This window comes from Diospyros lotus, chromosome 10 (assembly GCF_014633365.1).
Source record: "Diospyros lotus cultivar Yz01 chromosome 10, ASM1463336v1, whole genome shotgun sequence".
Classification (NCBI taxonomy): domain Eukaryota; kingdom Viridiplantae; phylum Streptophyta; class Magnoliopsida; order Ericales; family Ebenaceae; genus Diospyros; species Diospyros lotus.
This window is the reverse complement of record NC_068347.1, coordinates 26,318,304-26,337,582: the sequence shown is the minus strand read 5'-3', so window position 1 is coordinate 26,337,582 and position 19,279 is coordinate 26,318,304. Positions and strand designations below refer to the sequence as shown.

Sequence of the window (19,279 nt, the reverse complement as noted above, 5' to 3'; positions counted from 1 at the left end):
ATTGATAATTAATCTAATAGATACAGCAGTCCTCTTATAGAGGGAGAGATTACATCAAACATGGAAACTATCAAAAAGGAAACTATCTCTAAGGAAACAAATTAAAACACAAAGAAGGGAATATACACTAAGATACATATGGACATAATCAATAAAGATTCCTAAATGATAATTAGAAATCTTTCCTAATCTAAGTAGATCTCTTAACATTCTGATAAGTCAACAGAACTTATGCGTTGATAAAATGTATAGCTCACGTTCCGTTCTGAGTTACTAAGATATCCCAACCTAACTCTTGTATCCTCACCATCATTGAATAATTTTGTGAAATACTCATTCCATCTCTTCTTAATTGCTCTCTCATTCACTAATACATTTTGATTTTTATCTTTTATGCATTTCACTCGGTTTAGATCTCTTGTTTTTCTCTCTCTTGCTTTAGCTAATTTATATATATCCCTTTCTCCATCTTTTGTATCAAGTCGTTTATATAGATTCTCATATGCTTTTGACCTTGTTTCACTAATAGCTCTTTTTGCTTCTTTATAATTTTTTAGATTTTCTTCATTGTTGCACTGATATACAGTCTTATACCAAGTTTTCTTATTTTTAATTTTCAATTGTACCTCTTCATTGTACCTCTTCATTCCACCACCAAGACTCCTTAAGGTTTGGGACTCTACCATTTGTCTCTTCAAGGACTACATTTGCCGTGCTTCTCAGGGCAGTAGCCATTTCCCTCCACATTTGGTTTGCCTATCCTTCTCTATTCCATTCCCTTCTACCCCTTAATTTTTCTTTGAAGAGTAGTTGTTTCTCCACTTTTAAATCCCACCACCTAATTCATGGATTTTGTTTTATGTGATTTTTTCTTTTCCAATTTCTTACTTGGACGTCAAGTACTAGAACTCTATGTTGAGTAGTTAGACACTCCCTCAGTATCACCTTACAATCCCTATAACATAACCGATCCTCTTGTCTCAAGAGGAAGTAATCTATTTGGGTGCTTGATGTGATATTTTTATATGTGATTAAGTGTCCGTCTCATTTTTTGAACTTAGTATTGGTTATGATGAGCCCATATGCCATAGCAAAATCTAGAATAGACTTACGCTCATTATTAATTTATCCGAATCCATACCCTCCATGTTCCTCTCTATAGCCGTTTCTGTCTCTACCCACGTGACCATTTAAGTCACCTCCTATAATCACTCTCTCTTCTCTTGGTATCATTTGTATAAGTCCCTCTAGATCCTCCTAGAATTTTGCTTTTATCTCCTCACCTAACCCCGCTTGTGGTGTATATGTACTAAAAATATTCATAGTTATTCTTCCTAAACCAACCTTCACCATAATAATCCTATCCCCTATTCTCTTTACATCCACTACCTCATCTACTAGGCTTTTATCCATAATAATCCCCACTCCATTTTTCACTTGATCATTTCCTGTGTACCATATTTTATATCCAGTTTCTGATAAAGTTTTTGGGTTTTTCCCTACCCAACTCGTCTCTTGAAGGCACATAATATTAATTTTTCTCCTAATCATCACATCTACCACTTCCATAGATTTGCATGTTAATGTTCCTATGTTCCATGACCCAATCCTTAATCTATGATTCTGGTTTTGGCCTTGACTTTGAATTTGCTTTTGTTTTTTATTTTTATTTTGGTTTTGGATTAGCTTCTTTACCCACATCCGTCCAAGCAAATGCAGGGACCCTTGCTCATTTGTCACTACATCCGGGCGCCGATGCAGCGGCCCTAGCTCACTTGACACTACACGCAGGTAGTGTAGCGTGTCACTATGAAGGGTTATGCCCCAACAATTTTTCATAGTTTGTCTAGAGTTCATGTTTTGAATTCGATTAGGTTTTATGTTGGCTGTCGGCTATCTAACACAACCCTTCTCCTTTATCCGAGCTTGGGACCAACAGTGGATAACATTCCCAGGCGGAGTTCTAGGGTTTTAAGAGGAATTTGGAAGAAATCAGGAGAGAGATCAGAAAGGGAGGGAGAAAATCAGAGAGAATATAGCGAGATTAGGGAGAATCGAGAGAAAGGGAGAGAATTTGAGAGAGAATCTGAGAGAACAATCTGTAATCATTCATCAACTAACTAATCCTCTAGGTTTTAGCCTATTTATAGGCTTTCTAGGCTTTTAGTTATTAAAACAACTGAAAGGTATAGATAAGGAAAGTAGCAAAGTATAACAAGAAGGAAATACATCTACTGTACAATCACTATTCTATCCTTGGGGTCATGACAATCCCCCTTCCTTGAGAGATTTCTTGTCCCCAAGGAATTGTAGCAGTTGGCTCCTATTTCTTCATCCAATTCCTGCTTGCTTTTCTTCTTCTTTTTCTTCCTCTAGTCCTTCCATATATAATAACTGTTTGTTGCACTGGTTTGGACTAAATTTTTCTCCGCACCAGTAGCACAGTCCTGACTATCTCTTTTGTTACATAAAAAGAGGTTTGGCTAAATTAGGGTTAGTAAAAACCCTTGGATTCAGATTTCCTTGATGCAGTCTTGAGGATGTAGGCCACGAATTTCCTTCCAACTGCGGACTGACCGAAGGATGAATTTCAGTTAGGATCTTGTGCTTTCAAAAAGTTGATTCTAACGCAAATTCCTGCAGCCTAGCTTTCTCAGCAGCTTGCTTGACTGTAACAGGCCTGCATCATTTTCACTGTTGGCCTCAGCTCATCATTGAGGCCACTGATGAAGCTGGATACGAAGTAGGCCTCATTCAAAGTCAGATGATAAATGAGCATCAACAACTTCAATTCTTCAAATTTGACCAGATAGTCCATGACAGAACCCTCTTGCTTCAGTTTATTGAATTCTTCAATCACATCTGTTATCAACCTCTCGCCAAATCTGTTACAAAAATATCTGCAAATTCTTGTCAATTAAAATCAGTCCTCAGCCTACTCCATCCTTGGAACTAGGCATTGGCCATATGGTTGAGATATGCTGCTGCCAGATTCACCTTCTGATTCTCAGCCACTTGATAGTATTGGGAAAAACCGTCACAACGCCCAATCCACCACCTAGGTTTATCTTCTTCAAAGATCAGAATCTCTAACCTCGGCATAGGGGTTTGGTGGTGACTTGGATTGGAACTTCTATCTTGAATTTCTGGCTCAATTTCATTACGTTCCTTAGCTTCCTGTGAAACAGGGGCACAAGGAAGAATTCCAGCTTCTGCTAGAACTGGAGCTGCCGCTGATCTTGGAGGAAAATCCTTCGGTAATCTGTTCTGAAACAATGTAGAAAGCATCCTCATAACTCCATCCAGCCTCTGGTTGATGCTGGTAAATTCATCTGTAAATCTTCTTTCAATTGTCTGTACATTTCTTTCCAAGGCTTGCACATTTCTGTCTGTACACTTCTTTCCAAGGTTTGCATAGCTTCTCTAATTGCTACATTCTCTTCTCTGTTAGGACTCACCTCCTCCTGAGTCTATTTTAAACCTAGCTCCAGAACATCCAGCCTCGCCACAAACTGCTTCATCCTTGTTCCTTTCGCCATCTCCTCAATTTGCTTAACTTCAAAAAAATTGTTTCTGATCTACTTCTAAGGACCGACTATGATCTGCAATCACCTGTGGTCGCCTAGATCTGAATCAGCCTCTTGAATCAATCGATTGAATCTGTGTCTGAAAACAGCCTATAGGTATCGCCTGGATCTGTTTCAATTAACAGCCAAGAAACAGCCTATAGGTATCGCCTGGATCTGCTTTGATTAACAGCCGAGAAATAGCCTATAATTGTCAGAATAAAAGCCAAGAACCATTGGCCTGCTTCGCTTTCAAAATTTGAACCTTGATAAGCTGCTAAGAATTTCCAGAATCACAGCCGAGAATCAATTGGCTCTGATACCAAATGTCATGCACTTAGGCTTAACCTAGGGTTTAAGAGGAAAGTGGAAGAAATTGGGGGAGATAGATCAGAAAGGGAGGGAGAAAATCAGAGAGAGATCAGGGAGAACCGAGAGAAAGGGAGAGAATTTGAGAGAGAACAATCTGTTATCATTCATCAACTAACTAATCCTCTAGGTTTTAGTCTGTTTATAGGCTTTCTAGGCTTTCAGTTATTAGAACAACTAAAAGGTACAATTAGGGAAAGCAGCAAAGTACAAGAAGAAGGAAATACATCTACTATTCAATTACTAATCTATCCTTGGGGTCCTGACACTTATCCAATAAAGTCATTAATCACTCTAATCTGATAGGAATATCTTTTCTTTTCTTTTTTTTATAATTGATAGATGAGCAATGTCTAAGTACCTTTTAATGCTTGCTAACAGGTGGGTCAGGTTATTGCAAGTTTGGTTGGAGCAAATATGCTCGTCCCTCTGGTCAATGTGCAACTTTTGTGGTGAGCTTCTTGTTAAAATTGACAGTTCAAAAGCTTTCAGCAGAACAATTTCCCCACTCAGATTTAGACAACTTCTTGTAGTTATTGGATGCTTATAGTTTAATGAAATTGGAAACTCTTTATATCATATACATTCTTATGGCTGTTTTGCTAATTCATCTTAGCCCTTTCTTTTGTCTTGTTTATGTTCAGGAATTTGGTAACATCGAATCCCCAGCATACTCTAGGGTTCGACATTTTTTTTCAACAATTTATAGCAGGTTTGTTTTCATTTACTGGTTTCACCATGTGTTATCCTAAGATAGGAAGCTAATACTTCATCTGGTGTTATTCCTGTGTCCAACGTGTACTAGATGCAGCTACTCATTGGATATGCTGGTATATGTGTCAGACACTTGTCTTAGGTTTATGACTTTTGTTTTGGATACCTCCAGGACATGATGTACATGAATTTCCATGGGTGGACACATTTTTATAACCTTTTTTGGGTAAAATCTAAGAATACCCTAAACTTTTGAATTTAAAAAAAGAGCCTAATTATGACTTTGACAAAAATATGACTATAATAATCACTAGTCTTAATCAACTAGGTGGGGTTGGCTACATGATGACTTAAAAAAGTAGTTACTTTTTTTGTATGTTGAATGATGTTTATATTATTATTATTACAGATTTAATAGTATCTTTCTTTTTATATATTATCATTATTATAGATTTTTTTTTCATATTGGATTAGTGCTTTGGTTTGTGCAAGTTTTATTAAGCTTGAGTTATGGAGGAAAACCTTAGAGTTTGAAAGTTTTAAGTTGAACAGAATGAAAATGGAATAAACGGAATTTAAGTTCAGTAAAAATAGAGGCATGGATGATATCATGGTTAGATTTGAAGATCAAGTTATTCCAAAGAAAAGGTCAGTCTTGATATCTTGGATCAGTTGCTCAAAAAGAAGGGTAGATTATTGGGAAAATGATACATAGAATTATTGACAATATGGTTAAAGTGGAGAAATGCATTCAACATTCTGTGCGATCATAAAATCTCTTTAGAAAGCTTGGCTATATGGCCATATTAGTTATATGACTCAAAATAGTTAGGTACCAATATGTGCAAAATATGATCTTAACAGATATGAGAATGTTATGGTGGTTGTATGACCATACAAGAAAAGAAATAATTAGAGACAACATTAAATATAATAAGGTTGAAGTGGAACCTATTGAAGGTAAAATGTGTGAAATGCGATTAAAATGGTTTAGACACGTGAGAAGAAGATCAATAAACGCACTTGTGAGGGGAGTGGATAGAATAAAGAAGTATATAGCAAAAGAGGTAGAGGAAGATAAAGAAAACTTGATAGGTATCCTTTAAATATGACATGGGGCTATAATGGCCTAACAAAGACATGGTCACAGAAATAGAGATTGTTAGGTTCATGTATCCGATCCCGCCTAGTGGTATTAAGGCTTGAGATTGTTGCTGTTAATTTATGATTTTGTTTGTGTAAAAAGAACAGAAGGTGTAGGATCATTTCTTCAAGAAAACTTGTTAAGGTTATGAAGGTATGTTTTAATGTTCTTCAGTTCAGGAGCAATCAAAAAGTAGTATGAGTTCTTTGAGAATATACTTTATAGTGCTAGTATTGGAGATGAGAGCTTCGGGAGATATTTGCATGGCATATTATGCATGGAGCTTGCATTGAAAGCACCAATTCCTAGTCTTATCTCGCATAGCCATGTGGATGAAAGTGTTAATGGCTAATTGTCTTCAGTCATTTGGGAAGTAATGTGATTTTAAAGATTGTGTTGGAGTGAAATTGCATGATATGAAGGATGATGAGTTGGTTGATACTTTTAATGGTGGAATGATTGAGAGAATTGGGCAAGATAGAGCGAGGGCAGTGGATGGGTGCTTATCACCAGAGGTCCCTGTTTGGGCCCAGAAGTCGGTGGTGTTTGGTCCACAAGGCAGTTGCTTTCCCTATTAAAGAATACAGGATGCAGAGGTTCCTTTGGAAGTGGATATATTTTTTTTCAGCTGAAGTGAATTTTGTTATCATAACTAGTCATACTAAGATTTATGCTTGACTAGAAGGTGTTGATTTCCTTCCTACGTGGTTTTGAATTTGAATAGAGGATTTGAATCCTGGTCCTCCTCCTCATCAATGTGGGGTAGTGGAAATACAAGGAATCTTTTCTATATTTGTTTTGTATTTGCTTGAGTTTTCTTGAGAGGAGTCTTTAATCAGGTTTATGTTACCAGAGAAGCAGGCTTCCTTGGAGCAGAAAGGGTTGAATGCTGACATTTTCTGCTTGATGTGAGGCATTTCCTAGAGAAAAATTGCAATTCTTTTGAATGTTGTTTTGGGTGGGCTCAAAGCACTTATTCCTTTCTTGAAGCTGTTCTGGAATTTGTAGAGAAATCAGACCTGTGTCTATAATTTTAGGTCCATAGCAGAATTCTTGAATAGCAAACCCTTAGGCATCTGTAATGAAATAGAAGTACATATGCATAAATTTGTATGCACATGCACACATACATATACAGGCAACAATCTTTAAAGTATTGCTTCATCATTTTTCTTCATTCTTCTGATTGCCCCATTGAGACCTAAACCATTACTTATTGCAGGATGCATTTGAAAACAACCACACAGCCAGTTGTTGTGTCCCTTCCAATTTGCCATTATGATGGTGGGTAACTATTTTCTTGACCCCATATTTTGTACTGCTCAATTTATGCTGCTGTATGTGAAGGTCTTGATGCTTGAAACTTGTATCTTTTTTTGCATTTGCAAGCAACATGGAAACAATTTAGCCTAAGACCTTCATGTAGGGTCAATCTCGTTTTTGGTGTTGTTCAGAGTTCTTTTTGTCCTTTGTTCAAAAAATGTTTGGTGCTTATAATGTTTTGTGAGATGAGCATCTATGTTATCAGAGTGTTTGAAATCCAGAAATCTTTCCTGTAATTGTTTTTTTCCTAGAATATGTCTATTTCCTTATTTCTAGAGTATCCTTTTTAGGATAAGATTATGTTTTCTTATTGTTATTGTTTCCTTTATTTTTTTGCTTCCTTGATTGAGTTTACTAATCCCTAAGTATTTGGGGTTGGTTGCCTAAATCAAAATCCACACTTGTAATAAATACCTAGTGTACAATGTACAGTAACATAATACAATATTGTTAAAACCGAGTGCTAAGATGGTCCAAGAATCACTCGATAATCTTACCGAAACCCATCACGATTAAAACATAAAGTAAACAATTAAAAAGACATAATTGAAAAGGAATAGAAATGCAAACCACACAGTAGAACACCCGATTTACCTTGGTTCATGCTATTTACATGGCTCTACATCCAGCAATCCAAGAAGTCCACTATGAACGTATGAAATCAGTACAAGAATATCCCTCACTCGCCTCCTCTTGCCTCTCGAATGCAATCCTCTAAATGAAGAATACAAGAACTATATTATCACGACTCTCTCTCTTGTTTCTCACTGCACTCGAACACAAGGGGATGGAATGAAAAATGATTGATGATCCTATTTGACCTTCACGCCCTTCTATTTATAAACTAGAGAGGCGGAACTTCCTAAGGGAAATAACCAACTTACATAAAGTCTAAACTACCCTTATTAATTACAATTAGTTACATTTAGATCTTGCAAACTAACTGCCACCGATCATCTCTATTCCTTCTTGATTTTTTCCAGAATTCGAGCACACTATTACTCGGGCAAAACAATAACAGATATAATACAAAAAAATTATTCTTTTCCACATGGTATCAAAGCCACCATCCTTAGGCTCTCTCAATCAGCCTTCACTAATGATAATCGGCCTTACTGCCAGTTTTTCCTTTCTCTATGCCTTCTGCAACTTGCCGTTAATCGGCTTGCCTTCTGCACCTTTGCCCTTTTTTCCAGCTTGCCCAACACCCTTCTTCTCTATTCTCCTTGAATGGCCATGGTGTCAAAAGAAGCCATGGTATCAAAAGGGGAAGAGGATAACAACAACCTTGGACAAAACCAAAACCCAGATTCTACGAAAACATCAAGCCTGAGATGGGTTATGGTGTACTTATTGCAAGAAGCCACAACATACAAGAGAGAACTACTACAAACTCCATGAAAGGGCCCAAGTTCTCAATTGGACTAGGGGTCAACAACAACCTCAACCTAATCTAACTAATGGAGAAGGAACTCCTTCTCAAGAGAAGCCAAAGTGTGCTAGCGTAGAACTGTTGCGAAGGGAAGAGCTTGATAAAATCAGGGCCTTTCTTGAACATCTCTCTAAGTCTGCTAATGTTTGTTCATTAGCTCAATTAGGTGAGTACCTAATCCTTGAAAACTCCAAAGTTTTTGATGATCGTCACTCGTCAATCCTTGATTCAAGAGTGACTAATCATGACACATGACTCAACCTATTTGACACCTATAAACCTACCCTTGGTAACAAAAGAATCATTATTATTGATGGGTCTTCTGTTATTGTAGCTGGACAAGGACACACAAGTCTTAAGTCCTCAACTCACCCTAAAAGATGTTCTCCATGTTCCTAAACTCTCTACCAAGCTTCTCTCCATTCACACACCAAAAATTTAAATTACTAAGTGATTTTCTACTAACCATTGTGGTTTTTAGGACTTGAGAATGGGGAGGGTGATTAGATTTGCTAGGGAACTATCATGTACCTACGGTTATAGGGCTATTAGAGACTTGTACATGGTATAGTCGGTTATGACCTTACTAGAATAAGAGACTGTCAGTTGTACTCTTTTTTAATTTGGGCTGCTATTGGCTACTTTTCCAAGGCTTTGGATCAGTATATAAACTGATCCCACTCATTTTGGTGGCATCTATCAATTCAATTGAGAAATCTCTAATCTCTCTCTCTCTCGATCCTTCCTCTTCTGCTTTTTGTTATTCTCTCTTCCCTTTGCATTTCTTCTCATTTCCCCCCTATATTTCCTACCCAATTCTAACCAATTCGGTTAAGAATTCCCTTGTCAAATCTAAGGGTTTGACAAACTGATATCAAAGCCAAGTCCTTGGCCAGCAATCTCATCAATGACCTCTTCACAATGGTTGACGGCACCAGGATGAAACAGATGGAGACACAGTTGCAACAAGTAATGGCAATTGTGGCGGAGATGCAGATCCGCATAGGGGACCATGGAGGCATCCATAGAATTGGTGGTGGAGAAGAAATTGGACGGCACAATGAAATGGATGCGTAAGGAGATGTGCGATCAAAACAACTTGCTGGGCGAGCAAAGTAATCAGCTACGAGGTCATGGTAATGTTTGCTAGCCAAAATCCGGTAAGACTCTTGAGAGGTCAAATCTAATTTTACCTGGGTATGGGACGGCCCATCGATCTGTAGGATCCTCATAATTTGAGGCAGATCCGGCAATTATGGGAGAGAATACACTTGAGAGGAGGCAAGAAACACAGGTTACTCACAATCAGCCTGGTTTCCCTATGCTGAGACTGGAGATACCCCTACTCGATGGTCAAAACATGAGATGGTGGGTGAGATGTGAGAGGATGTTTAGTGTATATAATGTGCCGGAACAACAAAAGGTCACCTTGGCATCTACTTATGTTGGGTTTTTGCATGGAGAATTATTTCTAGAAGATGAAGAATAGAACTTGTTAGAATGAAGATGAAGTGCGACTGGATTTACTCTAAGTTAGATTAGTTAACCTAGTTATATTATGAGGGATACATTAGTCTTTCGTATAGGCTAAGTAGTTAGCCTTATTGTTGTTGCCAAAATACAACAATTTATTTTTAATTGCGGATAGACGCAAGAGTCTTGGTAGTTGTGTCTTTGCTGATGAGGATCTTGACAAGCAATTAGATCTGGTAAAGGTCCAGATCTGGTAATCTGATAGAGCTGACGATCTGGTAGGCTGATGATCTGGTGGCCTAAAATGACCGAGTGGCCTGAAGATGACGAGTGGCCTTGGTGACCGAGTGGCCTTAGTGACAAGTGGCCTTGGTGACCGAGTGGCCTACAAAACGAGAGCACCGTTAGGACGCGGGTGGGGGTCCCCGCGCAAACCCTCCGATGCTTGAGTCAGATCTCGAGAGAAAATGAGAAAATTGTACTTCAATTACTCAAAATTGCGTACCTTGACATGAAGGTGGGGTCTCATATTTATAGTGGAGGAGAAAGAGAGGCCTCGCGGTATTTTCGGCGAGATTTTCGTGGCCCATTTCGGGAATTTCGGGGCCTATTTGGCTGGCGAAACGGAGGGCATTCAGCTGGATCGTCAATCCCAAAGGGTCACTCGGCATGGCCGAGTGACCCCCACTCGGTTGGGGCGATTTGGGGGAGGGGCCACTCGGCATGACTGAGTGACCCCCCACTCGGCAGCCGAGTGGGGGGTCACTCGGTCATGCCGAGTGGGGGGCTTAGCCACTTGGCTATGCCGAGTGGTCATAGCCACTCGGCTGTGCCGAGTGGTCTTGCCCACTCGGTTGAACCGAGTGGGCTCCCACCCGACCCGGCCGGGTGGGTCTTCCTTGGCTCCCCGACCTTGCTTTATCTCCTTGATATTGGGGCTCACACTTGATCATATATCCATTTCGCCTTCCCGGGTACATCACTTGTAATTACCGCCCCTATGGTTTATAAATAGGAGGCGAGAGGTTGAAAGTCGCACATAACAAATCATTCTATTGATTTCTTTGAATGCAAGTGATTCTGTCGAGAGAGAGAGAGAGAAAGGCTTAGAGAGAAAGTTTGTCTTGATATTCTCTTGTATAGAAGGCAGTGAACTTGTGTGAGAGAGAAGGAGAGTTCTTCTTGTAATCTTGTTCAAGCGGTTTCTAGTGGATTTGGCTCTCGGGATCAAGGTTGGATGTAAGATTGCATATTGCAATCCAAACCAAGATAAATCAACGCCTCTTGATTGGTTTGATTGCTCTTTGTTAACCTTAGGACTCTTAGATTATACCCTTAGGCGAGAGAACCCTCACATAAACCCTCTCCAACACTCTCGGATGCAATGTAAATGTAAGAATAGAAAACATGAACAATGGAAAAGAAAATAACAAATTGAAAAAATCAAACCATAAAAGAATAGCAGATTTATCCTTGTTCAAGCCAATTTAATTGGCTCTACATCCAGCAGTCCAACACCCCAATCGAGCAGCTTTTATTGAGAAGAAACTGATCAGTACAAAACCCAAGCCCTCTCTCAATCCTATCGCTCAAGTACAACCCTTGTTCACTCCAAGAAAGCTCAAGAACACAATACACATGCCTCACTTTCTCTAGAACAAAGAATACTCACAATAGTAACCTAGAACTTGACAAGAGAGATGATCATCTAGACTTCTGCCTTGCCCTCTTATTTATAGAGGAGGCGGAACCTCCTATATAACTAATAACTATAGGGTATTTACAGTTAGACCCCCAAAGTTTATTTTAATTACACTTTGGCTTAAGAAACCCTAACTGTCTATTAACTTTCAGCCAAAAGCCATCAACGCTCCACTGATCTTCTAATTAGAAAACTCTAGGCAAACCTCAACAAATCTCCACCATTTGCCTTGAGTTCTTCATCCGATAGCTAAAAAATCCTGCTCTCCAGATGAGTGATGGACAACAAACCTGATCAAATCAACACACAAACACATCAAAGAAAAACAAATCAATGCTGTAAAACATAACAATGGACCACCTTTGGATAAATTTCAGCTGCAATAACTAAACCTACAACTCTCATTAGATATTATCCTCCTCAAGGGATTTCCTAATGACTAACTCTTCCTAACACCAATATGATTGATATACTCCATGGAGGGACTAAGGACTAAGCCAAATGGACTGCCCATTGGCTGTTTCAACTCCTCCTACCTAGACTATATTTTTGGGTTCCTACTGCATACAAAATGCAACATATACACCCTAAATGCATAATTTCCAGCTAGGCACACTCCACCATAAACCAAATCCATACATGATGATACTCATTAATCCCAAAGTGTCCAAACTTTTACACAGCATCACATCAACAGTGAACCTCACCCGGATTGGCCTTTCCACTGCTAGATTTTATTCCTAGCTCCCCAAAACCAGTTTATTAGGCTTTACCACTGACTTTCCTTCTTATGTCTGCTTCGAAAAAACTCAAAACATTGCTCGACCTCTATTTCCAGCTTAACAAAGGTATGCTTAAGATTTGGGTATTCCTAGGCTGCCATGAGCTGTCCTATTCCTATTCCTATTCCAACCTCTATGCCTTGTCTTGCCAGCTTCTCCTCCTTCCAACAATCTCAAATACTGAACTACAACCTCAGCTACACCTTGAGATTCCCATTGGATAACTATCATTTGAGCTGCCTTACTTTTCCTAGGCATGCCATTGAAATTGACACAGCTTCCTCATGCACTCAATTTACCCTTTGGACTATCACAATCTTATATCTTACCTAGGGAAATATAATCACACCTAGAGAGACCTTCTAAGCAACCAATCCTTCTTACCTTTCCCTCTAGCCTATTATCCCTTGGCTACACTATAAGATTATTTTTCCCTTAGTTTCCTCATGGATAATTAGCTGTTTGCGATACCTACACAACACTCTACCCATTTAATCTAAGGGATCTTCCACCTAAGTCCAACATTCTCCCCAAATTTACATGGCTCCGTGCCATTCATTTGGACATGAGTGCAGCCCTCTTTCTTATACAAGGGACTCTATATTCCGGCCTATCCTTAGCACTCAAGGCAGTGCATAAGCATCTTATAAACTCAAATTTCCATACCTCACTGGAACCTAACTTAAGACCTATCACTACCCATCCTAGGCAGCACTCTAAACCTTCTATTCCCTTGCTCATTCCTACAAGATGATTCTCCTTCCCTTTCCTTGCTTAATCTGGTCTTTTGATCAATAATGGCTACACCATACAAGGACACACTTGCACACACCATTTCTCCTCACTATTCACAAGGACCCTCACTGCAAGAGCCAAAGCTATCTTAAACACTAGCTTCCTCCCTCTCTCACAATCTAGCGCAAGCTTACACAATGAATATGACCAAAACATTTTCTAGATTTCCCTATTGCTATACCCTGGTTCATAGGTTAGTTTCGGACATCCCAAAGGATTTTCCTTGCTGGCCAGTGTTGAAATATTTGCTTAAGGATTAGACTAGGGCTCAGTAGAATAGTGTTAGTTAGAAGTAGTTAGAATAAATCTTTTAGAAGCATGTAAATCAGGGGCAGTCTTGTAATAGCAGTAGGTGGTTATTTCAATCTTGTAATTCGCGCCATGTTCTATAAATAGAAGGGCGTGAGGGTCTCTTATCTCTTCAGTTTTTCGGTCTATCTTGTGGGAAGAGTATGTGCTGTGTATAGGTGAGAGTAAAGGGTTTTCTTTGTAATCTCTGGTTAGTTCTTGGTATGGTAATTGGGCTGAGGGTGTGCGAACAGCATGTGTAATCTTGTATTCCGTTTTCAAGATAGTGAAAGCAAGGTCATATCAGTCTGGATGTAGGATCTCTTTTAAGAGTTCCGAACCAGGATAAATCCTCTTGTTGTTGTGTGAGTGTTTGTGATTTGGTGTTGTGTTCTTGTATCTTTCTAGTTTTGGTTCTGAGTTAAGTAGTGAAGTGTTGTGTTCAGCTATGAGAGGAAATCGTGTGTGTGTGTTTTGGCGAGATCTATTTCAACAGCCAGCATTCCAAATTTCATCCCTTGGCCTTGGAATCAACTAATTCCATGTCCTATTATTAGAGTTTTCTCTCATAGGTAAGAACCCTAGCTTTTGAAAGACCTAGGCATACCTATTCCACAACTCTACTACACCTAACCTTTCACACCAGAAGCAATTTCCAGCAAGCTTCCTAAATTCCAGCAAGCTCATATACGCTTGGGAATTCCTTAGGGACACACCATCACCACTAGGTTCACCTCACCTAGCTCCACCGTGAGACAAGGCCTAGATAGGTTCCCAAAACATCCTAGAAACTGATTTCTAATGGGATTTACTGATTTTGGAGACTTCTACATCTGGAGACCTAGTCAAAACTACATGGATTCTATTCCTATACACCTGCAAATTTTCCCCTCCCCAAATATCCCTAGCCTTAGATACCTTTCCTAGTCCTTGCTCACCATTGTGAGCCATCCTCAACAAATGACACAGCCTAACCTTATCATAGGCTATCCTTTAGTGGCTACAGCTTATCCACATATAAATGCAAGCATGCACCACATAACTTCCATTCTTGAGGGTTGCTACCATCTCTCTAAGAGATCTTTGCAACTTCTTAGGACTCCAATTCTCACTATCTAATTATTCCTAAGGACATTAGGCTTTCTATTAAAACGGGGACATATTTTACAGCTTCTAATATTCTAGAACAGCTCCACCATGCTTCCTATTCTCACATCTCCAATTATCTTAGCCTTAGATTGATGCCTAGACAAACCATTTCCCCCTCCACCATGTCTCTACGGGTAAATACCCATTTCCTATGAGAAGTACACCCTAACCCTAGGACCTATGCTAATTTTACTGCATACCTAGAAAAACTATAGGACATCTGCATTCTCATAGCCAAAACAACACATGGTGCTAGAGCATTCGGGGCTGGTTTTCTCTTGGGATTCCTTTTTCTTGTTTGGGCAATTCCTCTTAATATGGCCCTCTTCATGATACAAGAAACACCTAACAAATCTCCTACTATTTTTAGACTTAGATCTTCCCCCACCCCTATTTCTTTGATCCCCCTTTTCCGGCCTAGACCTAACTGCTAGGACATCTCTTGGAGAACTATTTACCTCTACCTTTTGTTGCAGTTCCTTTGAGTTTAAAACTCCAATTACATCATCTAATGAAAGGTTTTCCCTACCATGCTTTAGTATGTCAACAAATGTCTCATAGGTCTTAGGCAAAGAATGCAAGAGGACGAGGGCCTTGTCCTCATCATCATACTTAATATCTATGTTCTCTAGGTCCAAACTCAGCCTTGTAAAATCATCAATATGGTCATGCAATTTCTGACCTTCTTCCATTCTAAATGAGAAGAAGCAGGTTTTCAGGAGCAACCGAGTAGAAAGGGTCTTGGTTAAATATAGTCTCTAACCTATTCTGTAGGGATAGGGCGGTGGTCTTCTTGAATACTTCTCTTAAAACCTTATCACTAAGGCTAAGAATCAACGGATTATAGGCCTTCTCATCTTTTTCCTCTTTCTGTTTTAACCTTTCTTGTTTTTGTTCTGTCAAGAGGGTTTTAGGTAATTTTTCTTCCTCTTCTAAGGCTGATTTCAATCCTAGGTTCCCTAGTAAAGCTTTCATTTTAATCCTCCAAAGGCCAAAATCATTATGGCCAATGAATTTCTCTACATCATATCTTGTTGCAGCCATGGCCGAAGATAGTAGGTAGATTAAATCAACAAGAAATATAAAGAAACCTTGCAATAAAGCAGTGACTCTTAGATTACACCCTTAGGCGAGAAAACCCTCACATAAACCCTCTCCAACACTCTCAGATGCAGTGTAAATGTAAGAACAGAAAACATGAACAGCAGAAAAAGAAAATAACAGAATTGAAAAGATCAAACCACAGAAGAGATAGCAGATTTATCTTGGTTCAAGCTGATTTAATTGGCTCTATATCCAGTAGTCCAACACTCCAATCGAGCAGCTTTTATTGAGAAGAAACTGATCAGTACAAAACCCAAGCCCTCTCTCAATCCTATCGCTCAAGTACAACCCTTGTTCACTACAAGAAAGCTCAAGAACACAATACACATGTCTCACTTTCTTTAGAACAAAGAATACTCACAATAGTAACTGAGAACTTGACAAGAGAGATGATCACCTAGACTGTCGCCTTGCCCTCTTATTTATAGAGGAGGCGAAACCTCCCATATAACTAATAACTATAGGGTATTTACAGTTAGACCTCCAAAGTTTACATTAATTACACTTTGGCTTAAGAAACACTAATCATCTAATAACTTCCAGCTAAAAGCCATCAACGCTCCACTAATCTTTTAATCAGAAAACTCTAGGCAAACCTCAACACTCTTTCACTTAATTTTCTTTGTTGTTTTCATTTTCAATTTTATATACTCTATTGTGGGTTTGATTTCCAAGTGAGGAGTGAAGAGAGATTGGCAAAATAAAGTGTTGAATTGGGTTTCTAAGAGCTCCTAATCATAATAACTTATTTCAATAACACCGGAGATGCTTGGTTTCAGGGGTGGATTAAAGTGAAAGAAGGCTACCAGTGGGCAAAGTTTGTGGAGGATTTGTGTGAACATTTTGGTGACTGAAGTATGATGGACGTAGTGGAAGAATTTAACAAATTGAGACATGAGATGTCGGTGCAAACTTACCAACTTAAATTCGAAGAATTAAAATCACTAATGTTGATTCTCAACCCCCGCCTATCCGAAGCATACTTCGTCTTAAGTTTCATTAGCGGTTGAGCGAAGAGTTGATACCCACGGTGAAAATGCTGCAACCTAGGACCATTAAGCAAGTAGTCGAGAGTGCTAGGTTGCAAGAGCTGTCGATAAAAGCTCTAATATAGAGATTGCAAGCAAGGGGGATAAGCCCTGGTGTTTCTCAGCAAGGAAACGGGGAATTTAACAAAGAATAGATTAGCCAGGGTGCAAAGGGGGTGATAATTCCAATCAACATTACCCCTTCTTAACTGCCAGGTGGGAGGATCATTGAGCAAAGGAGATAGGCGGGACTGTGTTTCTATTGTGGGGATAGATACACACCAGGGCACTAATGCAAAAGGCAGCTACTCTTGTTGAAAGGGGAGGAAGAAGTAGAGGCAAGGGAAGAAGGAACAATGGATCCCTTTGATCTTGAAGGAGAAGATAATGTGGAAATTTCATTACATGCACCTAGGGGATTGGCCAATAGCAAGATCATTAAGGTGGAAGAAGACACAAGACTGTAGGTTGATGGTTCTCATTGATAGTGGGAGCACCTACGACTTTCTAGATGAGAGCAAAGCTAGAAGATTGGGTTGTAAGCTCACTGGCACACAACCCCTTTCCATGACTATGGCTAATGGCAACAAGGTGATGAGCAAATCAGTGTGTGGGATTCTGTTGAAGCGGATTTGAGGTTGCTTAAGCTTGAGGGGTGTGATATAGTGTTAGGGGTAGACTGGATGAAAAATGTGAGCCCCATCAGATTTGATTTTAGCAAGATGGAGGTGACATTTGAGAAAGAGGGCAAGAGAATGACCCTTGCTGGCAGCCTGGAAACAGGGGTGTGTAAGATGATATCTGGGAGAAAGTTATAGAAAATATTCAAAAGCAAGCTTTCACAAGTGGCACAGCTTTTCTCTATTCATGCTGTGGAACAAATGGGGGAAATTCAAGAGCAAGAAGGGGAACTAATGCTAACTATCAACAACTAACCTCAGAACCAGTGGAAGGTACACGAACTTAACTCCCTTGACATACTTCTAGCGAGGACTTATTTGTGGAACCTAAATCCCTCCCTCCTAAAAGGCCTTTTGATCACTCCATCACCCTCGAACCAAACACCGAGCCAGTGAATATTAGATCATACCGATATCCCCCCCAAGCAAAAGGCTGAGATTGAAAAAATGATAAAGGACATGCTCCAAAAGTCTATCATTGGATCTAGCCATGGCCCCTATGCCTCACTAGTGCTCCTTGTTAAAAGGAAAGACTGTAGTTAGCATTTCTTTGTTGACTATCATCAACTCAACACCATTACTGTCAAAGATAAATTCTCAATCCCCATCATAGAAGACTTACTAGATGAATTGAAACATGCCATGGTCTTCACCAAATTAGAATGAGCACCGATCCAAGGAAAGTGGCAGCCATGACTTCTTGGCCCAGGCCTACCATTGTTAAGGCCTTGAGGGGGTTCCTTGGGCTAACAGGCTATTACCAAAGATTTGTGAGAAATTATAGGGTGATTAGTAAGCCTCTCATGAATTTACTGAAGAAGGAAGGGGTTCATTTGGAGTGACAAGATAGAAGAGGCTTTTGAACAACTTAAGAGGGCAATGAGTGAAGTACCTATTCTTGGCTTACCGGACATTAGTAAGCCCTTTATGCTAGAGATAGATGTAAGCAGCGTAGGAGTTAGGGTAGTATTGATGTAGGAGGGCAGACCATTGGCATTCATCAGCCAAGCTCTAGCTCCTAGACACCTAGGCTTGAGCATCTATGACAAAGAATTGTTAGCAGTGTTGATAGCAATAGACAAATGGAGGCATTATCTAGAAGAAGGTCAGTTCATAATCAAGATTGACCACGAGAGCCTGAAGTTTTTGTTGCAATAGAAATTGCACACTCATCTACAGAAGAAGGGTATGGAAAAACTCATAGGTTCGATGATTATGTCATCCAATACATGAAAGGAGAATAAAACTATTGATGCTTTTTCTCGTCGTTTTGAAGAGGGAACAATAACAACTATTACATTGGTTACTCCCGACTGGTACCAGGAGGTTACTATAAGATATGAGAAGGGAAACTAGACTGAGGAGTTGTTAGAACAGCTTATCATAGATCCTACAGGCAGGCAAGGATTCACACTGTCAAATGGGCTGATGAGATACTGAGGGAGATTGGTGATTGGCGATTGTGATCATCTGAATGGGAAAATCCTCCAGTCCTTACATGGATCACCATTAGGAGGGCGTTCGGGCATGCAGAACAATACCACAGAGTGAAGTAGCTTTTCTATTGGCCATAGTTGAAGAAATTTGTGATGGAGTATGTCATAGCTTGTGACACATGTAAGAGGTGCAAACATGAGACAGTAGCCTCACCTAGCCTACTACAACCATTAGCTACCCCAAAGCTAGCATGGACTAGTGTGTCCATGGATTTTATTGAGGGGTTACCAAGA

General features: G+C 39.6%; 1 protein-coding gene across 15 annotated transcripts in view; it reads left to right on the top strand.

The window, feature by feature from the left end:
- The window catches only part of LOC127811438 (actin-related protein 8-like), a 91,411-nt gene that overhangs the window by 30,046 nt on the left and 42,086 nt on the right, over positions 1-19,279 (top strand). For all 15 annotated transcript variants that reach the window (XR_008025685.1, XR_008025684.1, XM_052351312.1 and 12 more), the window contains exons 3-5: positions 4,317-4,387; positions 4,580-4,647; positions 7,016-7,077. Coding sequence is in view for 13 of the 15 variants with exons in the window: in XM_052351312.1 (XP_052207272.1) it covers positions 4,317-4,387; positions 4,580-4,647; positions 7,016-7,077 (201 nt within the window). In the remaining 2 variants the exon portion in view is untranslated. The remainder of the gene's footprint in view (positions 1-4,316; positions 4,388-4,579; positions 4,648-7,015; positions 7,078-19,279) is intronic.